Source organism: Carlito syrichta, unplaced genomic scaffold (assembly GCF_000164805.1).
Source record: "Carlito syrichta isolate Samal-C Ts95f unplaced genomic scaffold, Tarsius_syrichta-2.0.1 Scaffold303167, whole genome shotgun sequence".
Lineage (NCBI taxonomy): Eukaryota > Metazoa > Chordata > Mammalia > Primates > Tarsiidae > Carlito > Carlito syrichta.
This window is the reverse complement of record NW_007247263.1, coordinates 88208-103064: the sequence shown is the minus strand read 5'-3', so window position 1 is coordinate 103064 and position 14857 is coordinate 88208. Positions and strand designations below refer to the sequence as shown.

The window sequence follows — 14857 nt, the reverse complement described above, 5'->3', positions numbered from 1 at the left end:
ATATTCTTTCTACATCTAAATATTTCTCAGATCCCTTTGTCATCCTCCTAGAGGATTGCACATCTGCTGGCCTTTCCTCTTTATAGTTGCTTCCTCATTTTGTTTGTAGTTATGACCTGTTCTCATATCACTTTTCTGCCTTAATTCCTGATATCTTTTTTTTTTTTTTTGAGTTGGAGTCTCACTCTGTCACCCAGACTGGAGTGCAGTGGCCGCTCCCAGCCACCGCAGCCTCGACCTGCTGGGCTCCGGTGACCCTTCCGCCTCAGCCTTCCGAGTAGCCGGAGTTACAGGCGCGCGCTACCACGCCCGGCTGATTTTTTGATTTATTGTAGAGATGAGGTCTCGCTACCCAGGCAGGTCTCGAACCTGCGGGCTCAGGCAATCCACTCACCTCAGCCTCCCAAAGGTGCGGGATTACAAGCTGAGCCACCGAGCCCAGCAATTCCTGACATCTTGTAGAATAAACTTTCGATTCCTTAGCAAGAACAGTGACTATGTTTTGCTCATTGCCCTGTCTTTAGCACCTAGAATGGTGCTTTGTAAGTGAACAAGGTGTATTCATGATCTGCCTGTGCCAGTTTTTCCAGCCTTATCTCCCACCACTCTAAATAGTGTTTCCATATAGTCTTGGTTTCACAGCTACTTTTGAATTCTTGAAAATGCTATGTTCTTTCACTCCTCTATGCCTTCACTTTTTTTTTCCTGCATTGTAATCACTCCCTTTTGCTCTTCAGAATATTTAGCAAACTCCAAATCACCTGTTAAAATCCAACTTAAAGCACTTTCTTTTATATGTTTTTACTAACTTTATTATGTAGCTTAACATTGTTTCCTTGGGTTTAAGTAGGTATTGAGCATCTCCATGTGCCACGTATACCACTGTGGAATAGGAAAAAATGTGAACTATACTTAATCTCTACTTCAAAGAACATTAGGGACCAATAGGGAAAACAGACAAGTATATTTGTACTTTTTAAAAAATGCTTGAATGGGGAGTATTAGTCATCTATTGTTGAGTACTATGTTACCTCAAAACTTAGCAACTTAAAACAGTTGACATTTATTAATTCACACAGTCATGAATCTGGGAACAGTTTGTTAGCTGGGTGATTCTGGACTCAAGTTTTCTCATGAGATTGTAGTCAAAGTACGCAAGGGCTCTGGTCATCTGAAGGCTAGACTGTGGCTACAGGATTTGGTTCCAGGCTGACTCATAGGATAGACATAAGGCCTCACACGGCAGGAGACTTCTGTTCCACACCACAGGGGTCTCTTATAGGGCTGCTCACAATATAGTAGCTAGTGACTCCCAGAACAGAACGAGTACCCTGAGAGAGAGAGAGAGACCAAGACAGAAGCAACATGTCTTTTATAACCTGATCTCAGACAAGACAGTCATTTCCCCATATTCTGTTGCTCACATACACCAACCCTGGTATAACAACAATGGTATGAGCAATGAGGTAGGAATCATTGGGGGCTATCTTAGAAACTAGCTACCACAAGGTATGAGCATGGGTTGCTCCTAGGGAGAAACTTGGAAGGAACAGTCTCCTGGAGTTTGAGAAATCAGTACCTGTGTTGAAATCTGAAGTATAAGTAACATTTACCCAAATGTAAACACATTCTAAACACAGGAACCAGCCGATGTATTCTTGCACTAAGGTAAGAGAATGTGCCTCATTGATGTTAGACAAGAATTTCAGGGTAGCTGGAATGTAGAGTGTTGGGAAAGGAATGAAACTTGAGGCTGGGCAGCAAGGGTCCAAATTATATGTCTAATCTGCCAAGTGAAGGAATTCTGACTTTATCCTGAGGGCAGCACAGAGACATCCATGGATTTAAGCAGAGATAGAATTTTTAACTAGTTTTACATTTTAGAAAGGTAACTAGCAGCCTAGAATGGATGGAAGCAAGATTGAAATAGGCAGAAGTCTAATACAGTCATTGATTAAGAGAAGACGGCTGCCTTAATGGAATCACAGTAATATGGATAAAGTAGTCAGATTTTTAAAAGGCCAGGAATACAGAATAATTCAGTGAATGTTGAGATGTGGGGGGACAAAAGGGAAGAGTCAAGAATAATACCCATGCTTCTGACTTAACGAATTGACAAATGAGAAATTGTACCATTCATTGTAAGTGGACTGCGGTAGCAGTGTAGAAAATGGATTAGTTAAGGAAAGCAGGGAAAAGAAGCACCAGCTAGGTTATTCCAGTGAGCCAGACCGAATTCACGTGGTAGTAGTGGGATTGGAGAGGGTTAAGAGATAGAATGGGTAGAATTATTATGATACCTGGACAGACAAAGAAGGCAAGGATCATTCTGAGGAGCCATATTTAGGCACCTAATGGATGACTGTGCTATTGCTAAGATAGGGATGGTGAGAAAAAGAGTAAATTTGGGGGAAAAATACAGGTTTAATTTGGATATACATCACATGTCACTTAATGATTGGAATACATTCTGAGAAATATATCTTTAGGTAATTTTGTCATTGTGTGACCATCACAGAGTATTACACCAACCTAGATAGTGTAGCCTACCACACACCTAGGCTGTTGTTCATAGGCCACCAACCTATATAAGCATGTTACTGTACTGAATATTATAGACAGTTGTAATACAATAGTAAGTATTTGTGTATCTAAACATACCTAAATATAGAAAAAGTAATGTCTTGTGCTACAACATTACAATAACAATGACATAATTACAAATTGGAATTTTTCAGCACCATTATAATCTCATGGAATCACCTTCATTGTGCAGTCTGTGACTGACCAAACATCATTATGTGGTACATGAGTATTACATTTGATGGGTTTATGGGATATCTAAATACAACTTTTCACTGAGCAGCTGGTAATAAGGGTTTTGAATTCCTAAGAAAGACTTACGTTGAATAAAAAGATTTAGGAGTTAGACCATCGTCAGAGCTGATAAGCATAAAGAACACTATAAAGAAGTGTTCATCCTCTACCTCTGAGGATGCAGAAGAATTTCAAAGAGATCTTGACATTTTAACTAGTCCAAGAAACAGAAGAGCATACACAAGGAAATGGATATTCTTGGCAGAGCAAACCTGTGTATGATATACAGAACACTCAACCACAATCAGTTTGTCCATAAGTTCATTAATATTTTGAGTATAAAAACCTTGAAATGTTTCTATAGATACAAAAGGCAGAATGTGGATTTTAATTTTTCTTTTACTTTCAAAGGAAAGAAGATTCTGTATGATATACTTGCCTTTGCCAAAGAAAGTGTTAATTCTCATGTTACTACACTTGGACCTCAAAATTTTCCTGCCAATAACAAAGAACCATGGCTTGTTGATTTTTTTGCCCCTGTAAGTTATTTTATCTGTCAGATTTTAATATGTCAAATTTTCTCTTGTCATGGCAAAAAGACATTTTCTAGATAACCTTGAACCATTAGTACTAGAACCGTGTTATTCAGTTATGTTCACTGTTGCGTATTGCTTCTAAGTGGTGTGACATGATTACCCCCACCCCAGGGATTAAGTATATAACAATAAGACTTGCACTAAATACAGCTTGTCTTACTTTTTGTTGCAAAACTGATGGGGTTTTTGGTTTATTTTGGCTCAGTGCTTATGAATAAATCTTTCTTTCCTAGTGGTGTCCACCATGTCGCGCTTTACTACCAGAGTTACGAAGAGCATCAAATCTTCTGTATGGTCAGCTGAAGTTTGGTACACTAGATTGTACAGTTCATGAGGGTCTCTGTAACATGGTAAGGCAAAGGATAAAAAATTTATTCTAATTAATGATTTTATAAAATGGAGACCTTTTGGCAGTCTAGTTTAATGGTAAAACAATAACTTTTTAGAATATATATATCTTCCATTTAGAGTAGTAACAAATTAAGCAAGTAACTGCAACAAAATGATATCAAAGTGTTGGATTAAATCATGAATGATAGTCTGTGGTTGAATGTAAATAAAGTGTTATTTATCAAACTCAGGCAATATTTATTTGACTTGATCAACTGCTTATATGATTTGCCAACTATTTAAGATCTTACTTCTTTGTCTCAGTGTTGCCTTCTGAGAGTCTAATTTTTATTCTTTGGTTTTCCTTATACTTGTCTTCTAAGTATATTTAATAGAAGGAAATGAAAACAATGAGAAAGCTTTTTGAAATCTTTGTTTACATGAAAATATTTTATTAAATAAATATTCAGTCTTCAGTTACAGGAAGAACTCAAAATTATCAAAATTATGTACCTTGTGAAAGAAGTATATAGTACCACCTATAAAGTATACTTAGCAAAAAAAAAAAAAAAAAACCCATATTCTAAAGTAGATCAAGCCTCCAGATCTATTACTGTGTAGGAAATCCAGTGACAAAGGAGCATGTTTAGTGAGTTCATGGGCATGCAATCTGCAAATCCTAGCATGCAGAGAACTTTACAGGACAAACACCCAGTTTATTCGACAGATGCATTGAAAGGGGCAGGCGAGGAGAGACTAAAGAGACTTAAAAGATATGTCAGTCAAATGCCATGTTTAGGCCTTATTTGGAAGGCCTAAATGCAATTCAAACAAACCAAGTGCAAGAAGAGAAAATTGGGGAAATGTGAACACTGTCACCATACTTGATGATTTCAAGGAATTATTGTAGTTTTTCATTGTGAAAATGATACTGTGTTTATTATACTGGGGGGAGAGCCTTTACATTTTAAGTCTACTGAAATATTTATGGATGAAATGGTAGGTCATCTGGAATTTGCTTTAAAATAAAAATGTGACAGTCACAAGCATATGGATAAATTGTCCAGTCACACAATGAAATACCATAGAAAATTAATAGCTATGTCTACCAGCATGGATAAATCTCAAAAATATAACATAAAATGAAAAAAGCAGATTACAAATAGCATATACAAAGTATGATAAAATTAAGGAAAGTTTTTGAAATCTCAAAATATACTGCTTAGGGATACATATGCATGCAGCAAAAGTATAAAAACATCGCTGGATTGGATATATACTAATTTCAGGATAATATTTGACCCTATTTTAGGGGAGGAAAGGAAATGGGATCAAGGAAGAAAATGTCAACAATTGTCCAGTATGGCCAAAAGTTAATCTCTGTTAAATATAGGGGAGGGATAAAGTAGGTATTTGGTAGATTATTCTCTCTTCAGTATGTATGACATTTCATTAAGTTTTTTTGTTTGTTTGTTTGTTTGTTTGTTTTTTGAGTTGGAGTCTCACTCTGTCGCCCAGACTGGAGTGCAGTGGCCGCTCCCGGCCACCGCAGCCTCGACCTGCTCCTGCTGGGCTCCGGCGATCCTTCAGCCTCAGCCTTCCAAGTAGCCGGAATTACAGGCATGCGCTACCACTCCCGGCTGATTTTTTGATTTATTGTAGAGATGAGGTCTCGCTGCCCAGGCGGGTCTCGAACCCGCGGGCTCAGGCAATCCACTCACCTCAGCCTCCCAAAGGCGCGGGATTACAGGCTGAGCCACTGAGGCCAGCTCATTAAGTTTTTGAAAAAGGAAATAAGGCTTTTGTTTTATATGTCCTATATGTAACTTTGGAAAGAAATGCCAGCCAAGTGTACAAAATTAATGTGATAAACTAATTGTCTTAATCTGAATTCCTGTGGCTTTTCTACTTTTTTATCCCAATTAATTAAATCTAAAAGTGAGTACAGTGTAAGGGTTTAAAACTATGATATCAGGTTCACCTGGAATAGAGGGCAGGGTTTACCAATCACCAATTAGTTGTCATTCACCAATTAGATGAACTTGACCAAGTCATTTAGCCTCCCAGTAAGTGTCCTCATCTATAAAGTGGGTTTTGTAATTTTAGCTATTGAATAGAATTATTGTGAGAAATAAATGAGAAACTACACGATAAGTGCTAGCGTTCAACACATAGTAAGCGCTTGTTACGTTTTTGCTATAATTGCATTATTAATCTGATGAATTGTTTGAACTTGTACGCATTTTTCAAAACTTTAATAAATGTCTCTTGTTTTTTTAAAATTAGCTTTGAATCCTACTCAAAGATTTCAATTTGTTAATGAATGCTTATCAGTGTTAAGGATGCAAGGTTTAGCTATGGCAAATCCACAGACAGGGATTTCTTTGCAAATTTTTTTAAAGATAAAAATAAAAGCTTTAAAGAGATGCTTCACGAGCTGGTGCCCATAATTCTGAGGAGAAAATTAAGCATTTTGTGCTATAAAGGCCATCTTGAGTAAAGACTATAAAGTGACCACATTCTTAAGACATGATTCATAGTTCTTTAACTTAAAATATAATTGTGTACACATTATTCATCTCCTTATTCTTGCTGTTTTATTCCATTTATTATGTACATCTAGAAAAATTATTTATAATGGTATTTAAAAGATTCAAGCTAGAGATAGAGAATGTTCTTAGAGAACCTTCTTACCTTGGTTCTAGAGAGTAAGGAGAGACCAAGCATGTAATTACGCTCGCTCACTGCTCAATGTTTTGATGCCTATGGTTTTCATGACTAATGAAATATATAAGGGTCAGGTATTCACCAGTATTCATCACCATGGATCTATTCCTTTGCTAAATTTGGCTAGTCTAAACTTTTTCCATCGCCAGCAATTTAGCAATAGGTTTTAAAAATCCTATTCTTGTTACTTACAGGCAAGCTGGTTATAAATTTGTAACAAGCAGGTTAAAATATATATAATCTTTGTGTAATTTGCATTCTTTCTAACAGTATAACATTCAGGCTTATCCTACAACAGTGGTATTCAACCAGTCCAATATTCATGAATACGAAGGACATCACTCTGCTGAGCAGATCTTGGAGTTCATAGAGGTATTTCCAATTATAAACTGTGGCTAGAAATCCTTTTGTTTATATTTACACTCTGTGTGAATGTTTAAAAATGCTTAATAGAATTGTTTTCATGCCAAAACTATTTTCTGACAAGAAAATGATTTTTAAAAATTTTTCTAATGTTTTATTCTCTTTATATATTTGTCTATAAGCTCTAAGAATAAGTCTGTGTTTTGTTTGTTATCTGGTATAGTGCCTTGTACATAATGGACACAACTATTTATTGAATATATGCAGTTATACTTTCACTTAAAACTTTGCCATTCCCCTTTCCCTGTTTTCTCTGACAACAAAAGTGCCCTGCATCTACAGCATCTCCTTTTTATCCTTAGGAATAGTTTTGATTGATTAAACTATTTACAGGAACCTCCTAAGAAGGAAATGAAAAATAATTGCTTATTATTGTCCATTTAATGACCATCCTACTCTTCCTACATGACTATCCTTCCTCCTCCAAAGGAATGTTTTGTGTTTGCTCTTGATTGTTTTCCCAGTGAGTCTAACCTTTTCATTAGTATTACCTGATTGTTATAGGTGAAACTTTGTTAAAACATCGTTTGGGACAAGGTGATCTGTAGAGAGATTAGGCAGTATCTTCAGTCAGAATGTCAGAAAAATGAGACAGAAATCTTTCTATTCATAATTAAAGGATCATTTCCAAACCAATGATTCCTAGTTCTAGGACAGAATCCATATGACCTCTGGAGACATCCAGGCAGCTTTGAAACTCTTGCATCATGTACTCTGAACCTTAAAGTTACATCTTTTCTGTGCCTATGGTGATTTTAGTGATACATAGAGATAAGGGAAAAATAGATATTGATTTTAGAAAACCGTTGAGCAAATCCAAACTTAAGCAATCAATGTGGGAGCATTTTTATTTTTAAAAAATAACTATTTTTAGGTTTCCTGCAAATACCTTGAAGCATTTTTTGATTTCTCAAAAACAGGAACTTTCTAAAGGACGTATACCCATTGAGCATCCCTAATCCAGAAATCTGAAATGCCCCAAAAATCCAAAACGGTGTTGACATAGCACCGTTCATGGAAAATTTTACATATAAGTTCTTAAAATTACTTTCAAGCTGTGTATATAAGGTGTATATGAAATATAAATGAATTTCATGTTTAGACTTGTGTTCCATCCCCAAGATATACGTATGCAAATATTCCAGAATCTGAACTCCAGTAAACATCTTATCACAAGCATTTTGGATAAGGGATACTCAGTCTGTACCAAAAGTTTGACAAGAATATGTGAACAACTCTTTTTATTCATATATAATAGAAACTATATTCTCTTTAGGATCTTATGAATCCTTCAGTGGTCTCCCTTACACCTACCACTTTCAACGAGCTAGTTACTCAAAGAAAACACAATGAAATCTGGATGGTTGATTTCTATTCTCCATGGTGTCATCCATGTCAAGTCTTAATGCCAGAATGGAAAAGAATGGCCCGGGTATAGTAAAAATGTTTTAGATTTTAACATTTACTAAGAATGTTTAACAGAATTATTTTGAAACTAAGAGGAATGAACCCACAACTAGATTGTTACTTAAAAACAGTTATGATCATAGGACTTTGAATTCTAACTCTGTGTCGGTCTGGCATATAAATAGTATAGAATAGTGCACCTTTTTTTCTGTGTGACATCTGGTAAATGCTTGACTAAATTTTTGGCAACAATAGCCCAGAGATTCTCTTAATTTTCTATTTAAATTTCTTTCTACTGCTTTGTTTTTAGAGCTTAAAAATACCATTTTCTCACAGTATTTTGGGATTTAAAGTAAGAAAAAAATAACCTTGAGCAGTAGAACATTTGTATTTTGAAAATTTCCTTCAGATAGGCATTGTATTTTAAATCATGAAAGATTGGAAACAAATTATTTAAATGCCATAATGGAAACTATAATTAACCCTTTGCACTCAGGTGTCTCATGGATCACCTACCAGCAACTTTACAGCACTTTTTTCAAAATAGTAAAAAACAAATTACTTCATATTAAATAGTATAGTGTAAGAACCAGTTATTTATTGTAATGATATTTGGCTTATAGTGAAATTTGGGACATTGAGGAACTGATTTATGTCCAAAAAAATCAAAATTGTATATCTTATTTTTTAACATGTAGTAACATGAAACAGTCACTGACATGCACTGCAGGTTTAGTGATACATGTTGTGCAATAATAATTTGTTGGACATCTTCCACCTGGTGTTTTTCTATTCAAGCAGACAATGCAGTCTCGTTTTCTTTCTCCCTTATTAATAAATATGTAATTTATCATTCCGTAAATAAATATGTAATTTATCATCCCGACTGTTGTTCAAAGACAATGTGGAAGGACACACCCGTGATTCCTGAAAACCACTTCTGATCAATCCGAAACTTGACACATTTCAAATGGGACATAGGTTTTTCATTGTTTTTTAATGGAAAACTTCATGGAAACATACATTTTTTTAAAATGTGCACTTGCATAAATTTGTCCTGTATAATCACCAACTAATCTCTTTATGTTCCCTGAGAAGGGGATATTCAAGTGGTTTGCTGGATTTACAATGTCCCCTCAGAGGGGACATCTGAGTACAAAGTGTTAATATTTCACATTTATTTCTAAGTTAAGAAATAAACCTAAGAATTAAAGTGATTTCTAGTATCTTAACATTTAAGATTGTATATTTTTGTTCTCTTTTCAAAAAAACTTTTAAATTCAGGTGTGAGTCAGGATACCTGCAGTACTTACCTCTGTTGGAAAAAGTAATTATTTGAAATGTCATTGCAAAGACTTTTATTAGTTCTTGGTTTCTGACACTTTGGATTTTGCAAATATGTAATTTTCCCCATATAATAAAGTCAATTGTTGAATTTGCAATAATCATAATAAGTTCTTAACTACACAATTAGATTTCAAATTTATTGGTATTAAATGGTCTGTTATATATTAAGCCTATATCCATTTTTATTTGGTGGCAATCACTGATAAATAATAGAATATTCCACAGTGACTCTTTATTGTAAATATAAAAATTCATGAAGGTAATTTTATTCTAATCACTTTAATATGCTTATCTCCCTTTTGGCTTTTATAGACATTAACTGGACTGATCAATGTGGGCAGTGTAGATTGCCAGCAGTATCATTCTTTTTGTGCCCAAGAAAATGTTCGGAGATATCCTGAGATAAGATTTTACCCCCAAAAATCAAATAAAGCTTATCAGTATCAGTAAGTATTCTCTCAAATTTGAAGACATTTATTACAATCATTTAATTATGCAGTTAACATTTTTTATCCAAACTAAATAAAAGGTTAACCCGCCAGGTATTTATTGGGAGTCTACCATGTTTAGGATAGTATATTAATGAGCATTTTAGAAAATGGAAAGAGAATTGAACAGTTTTCATAAAGCTTACAGTCTAGTTGAGAAGATACGGAGGGAAGGAGCTAACATTTGTTAAGTCCTTATTTGCTTTCAACTGCTGTACTAGATTCTATTCTCACATTATTTCCACTAGTCCTCACATGTGCTCTGTGAAGTAGGAATTACTACCTTCTTACTAATACAGAGAAGTAAACTGTGGTTCTCAGACCTTAGATACTTTCTCAAGTCACACAGCTGCTAAGGTTTGAAGCTGGAGTTTGAGCCCTGATCTGTCCCAGCACTACGCTGTTTCCACAACATCATGTGGTGTTTCAGGTAGTAAACCCATATGTAAAGTGGAATGTTTTTAAAGAAGTAAAACTGAGGCATGGATCTCAAGGGAGGAAAGGATGACAGCTATGAGGAAATCATGACAGCCTGCGTTTTTGGATTCGTTTTTGACATGGGTCACTAAAAATGGGTGGGAATTTGATAGACAGTAATAACTTTAACAAAGATCCAAAAACTAAAGCCTCGGACATTCTGAGTTTTACAATTCCCATGGGTCTACAGGAGATATTCAGCAGGCAGCTGTACATTCTGGTCTGTCTAGGGCACAAAGATATCAAGACTAGAGAAAAATGCATTTGTATTTGTAGCTAGGTAATATCTGAGAAGAGAGAAGCTAGATTAAGTCAGTCAATAAAACATTTTTTAAATTGCTACAATAAGATTATTTTCTGAATATATCCTATAGTAGAAAATCCTGTCTACAACTAACATATTTTTTTCTTCTTTCAGTAGTTACAATGGTTGGAATAGGGATGCTTATTCCCTAAGAATCTGGGCTCTAGGGTGAGTAATCAGAATGTTTTAATGTCTATAGTGTCAAAGCTATTTACCTTCTTTTAATGTCAGTAGCATTTTAAACTACTTAGTAAAGGCTTATATTTACCAAGATATGGCTGTCTTTTATTACACTGCCATTCTTTTCAGTCATTTTTAACTTAGAAAGACTTGCAGTGTTATTACATTTTAGATGTTTGCTTTGGTTTTGTATAATGAAATATTATTTTGATCCCTCACCACAGATTTTTACCTCAAGTGTCCATAGATCTAACACCTCAGACTTTCGATGAAAAGATATTACAAGGGAAAAATCACTGGGTGGTTGACTTCTATGCTCCTTGGTGCGGACCTTGCCAGAATTTTGCTCCAGAGTTTGAGCTCTTGGCTAGGGTAAGTCTTGTCTATCTACTTAAATGAGTTGTAGTCACGTGCATGTTTTAATAATTAGCCAAAACATGCTAAATATATAATTCTTAGGGGTTTTTTTTAAAAACAATTTCCTCTGAATTTTAAAAAGCTATTCTTTTTCTATAACTAATCCTTGCATATTTCTTTCTTTGTTAAAGTTTTTAGCTAATATCTTCTCTGTCTTGGTTGATGTCATCATCTACCTAGACCTAAAAGCCAGAACCCTCTCTTCTCCCTCTCGTCTCCGACTTCCTTTGCCTCTGCACCATGAGTACTCTGCAGCTCTCCAGGCAATCACTAGGTCCTATCAGTTCTAGCTCCTAAATGTCTTTCAGATGTCATCTCTTATCCATCTTTAGCCTCTTTGTTGAAGCTTTTATCATCTAGACTTACATTTACATTCTTAGTTCTAGGACCCCTCCCCCCATATCAAAATCCACACATATTCAAGTCCCACAGGCAGCCCTCTTTATACACAGGTTTTTGCATCCCATGAATACTGTTTTCCATCTGCAGTTGTTTGAAAAAAAAATTCCCATATAAGTGAGCCCATGCAGTTGAAGCCCGTGTTGATGAAGGGCCAATATTAGTCTCATAATACTAGTTTACCATTTTCCTGATGATCTTTCTAAAATAGGGCCTTCTCTGGTTTACTAACCAAGTTTCTTGGTATACATCCATTAACTTTAAGTCTCTGTTAGTAGCTTTCTCCCTTTCCCCCACCTCACACCTTAGACTCTAGGCACAACGGAGTACAGGTTTTCTGAGCATGTGTTCTCTTTTATGTGCTGCTCTCTTTCTCTAAAATGCCATTTTCTTACCTTAGTCATCTGTAGATTTTTCTCGCCTTTCTACAAAAGTCAGCTCTGATGGCACTTCATATTCTCAGCCCTTCTCAGTTCATATCACCTTGATATTAAATGTACTGATACAATGCATGTTGTTTATATATACAGCTGTCTCTTCCATAAAACTGTGAGTTGCGTGAGGACAAGGTCCATGGCTTATTTATCTTTATATACCTACCTCCATCCACAGTGCCTACCTCAATAAATACTTGTATACAACTAAACTGAATACATAACTCTTAATGCAGTCTGAGTTTTTGGTGTTTCTTTCTGTTGTAACAGTTTTATAATGACCTGATCCAGACTGATAGATTCCTTGCCAACATAACTCAAGGAACTCTTGCCATTGGTGGTAGAAAACACTCATTAGGATGAGAAGGTCACCACCAGTTCCGCCAGCCCAAAATAAAAGCTTAGCATCCTAAGCCACAGGAATTTTTGAACAGAGGAATTTCAAAAATCCTATAAGTTGTAAAAGATTATTTTCTTTGTTGGTTGGTCCTTCAAATAAGAGATTATTTATTCTTTCTACCTATTTTCATCTTCTTTTTTCTTATACTTCCTTTATCTCTAATAATTCTAATATTTTACTCCTTCACCCCTTATGTACTAAAAACTTAGCTTATTTTTTAATACAACTATGTATTACATCTAGTAGAAAATTATTAAACAAGAAAAAGATCATTCATTCAACAAATCTTCAGTACCAAGTGAAAAGCAAACTATGCTATGCACTGGACTGCAAAGACAAAATTTCATGTCTTGAAAAATATTTTAATCTAGTGGGAAAATAAGATAAATAAATATAATACAACTGGATAATTGCTATAGTGAAATTAGAATGAAGCTAGAACATGGGAAGGAGAATGTCACAGTCATGCCAGAGAAAGATGTTTTGAGCACCAAAAATAATATGGTGTCTTCTCATAAGTCATTGAAAATTCAGATAAACAAATATATAAAATAAACATTTCAACTGACATGTATACATTTTTCTAACCTTCAGTATGAGTGTGTGTGTGTCTGTCTGTTTATATATATGCTTATGCCCTAACACAAGTTAGTCTGTGTACTGGTGCACCCCTGCTTTGGGGATCAAACCAGAGGCAACAAAGATATTTTATTTTTATTTTTTATTTATTTTTATATATCTTTTTTATTTTTAAATTGTGGAGTACAGTTAAGGGTTTGGTATACAAATATTCATTGTGCATGTACCCTTGTTGATGATGTGTGTCCCCCTTTCCCCAAAGAGATACTGACTACCGTTAATCCCACCTCCCTTCCCCTCCCTGCCCCCCCCAGATTCCCACCACTGTCAATCCTGTTCTTATAGTATTACAGTAGTTGTTCAAGGTCCACTAATGACTGAGAACATGTGATACTCAGATCTTTTTTCCATGAGAGATCACTCAGTATTATAAACTCTAATTCCATCCAGGTTGCTGTGAAATTCATGATTTTGTTCTTTTTTATGACTGCGTAATATTCCATTGTATATATATGTACCACATTTTTTTTAATCCAGTCCTCTTTTGATGGACAGCATGGTTGTTGGTTCCATGATCTTGCTATTGTGAACAATGCTGCAATAAACATACGTGTTCAGGTATCTTTTTTATAGAGTGATTTGAGTTCTTCAGGGTATATTCCCAGTGGGGGGATTGCAGGATCATATGGAAGGTTGATTTTTAGAGCTTTTAGGAATCGCCACACTGATTTCCGCAGAGGCTGTAGTGGTTTATACACTCCCACCAACAGTGTAGAAGTGTTCCGTTTTCACCACATCCTCTCCAGCATCTGTTATTTTTTGAGTTATTGATGATGACCATTCTGACTGGAGTTAGGTGATATCTCAGTGTAGTTGTAATATGCATCTCCTTGATGACTAGTGAAGTTGAACATTTCTTCATGTATCTGTTGGGCGCTCATATGTCTTCTTTTGAGAAGTTTCTGTTCATATCTTTTGCCCACTTTGTAATGGGGTTGCTTGTTTTCTTACTTTTCAGCACGTTTGAGTTCCTTGTAGATCCTAGATGTTAGGCCTCTTTCAGACATGAAATTGGCAAATGCTTTTTCCCAGTCTGTGGGCTGTTTCCCTGCTCTCTTAATGATTTCTTTGACTTTGCAGAAGCTTGTCAGTTTAGTGAAGTCCCACTTGTCTATCTTATCTCTTATGGCCTGCGCATTTTGGGTTTTGCTCAAGAATTGGATGCATCTTCCATAAGGGTGTGGCCTGGATTTTCTAAAGTTCTTATGGTTTAAGGTTTTACATTTAGGTCTCTGATCCATTTAGAGTTAATTTTTGTGTATGGGGATAGATAGGGGTCTTGTTTGAATCTTCTACATGTGGTCAGTCAGTTTTCTAGCACCGTTTACTGAATAAGTTCTTGTCTCCCCAGTGGTGGGTGGTGGAAGCTGTGCCGAAGATGAGTTGGTTGAGAAATTAAGGTTTTGTTTCTGGAATCTCAATTCTATTCCATTGGTCTATATGCCTGTTCTTGTACCAATACCAGGCTGTTT

At 35.6% G+C, this 14857-nt stretch overlaps 1 protein-coding gene across 1 annotated transcript in view; it reads left to right on the top strand.

Moving 5' to 3' along the window:
• The window catches only part of DNAJC10 (DnaJ heat shock protein family (Hsp40) member C10), a 69823-nt gene that overhangs the window by 43200 nt on the left and 11766 nt on the right, over positions 1-14857 (top strand). Inside the window, exons 14-20 of the mRNA XM_008057950.2 lie at positions 3229-3356; positions 3647-3763; positions 6741-6842; positions 8170-8325; positions 9960-10093; positions 11031-11084; positions 11321-11468. Of these exons, the coding sequence (XP_008056141.2) occupies positions 3229-3356; positions 3647-3763; positions 6741-6842; positions 8170-8325; positions 9960-10093; positions 11031-11084; positions 11321-11468 (839 nt within the window). The remainder of the gene's footprint in view (positions 1-3228; positions 3357-3646; positions 3764-6740; positions 6843-8169; positions 8326-9959; positions 10094-11030; positions 11085-11320; positions 11469-14857) is intronic.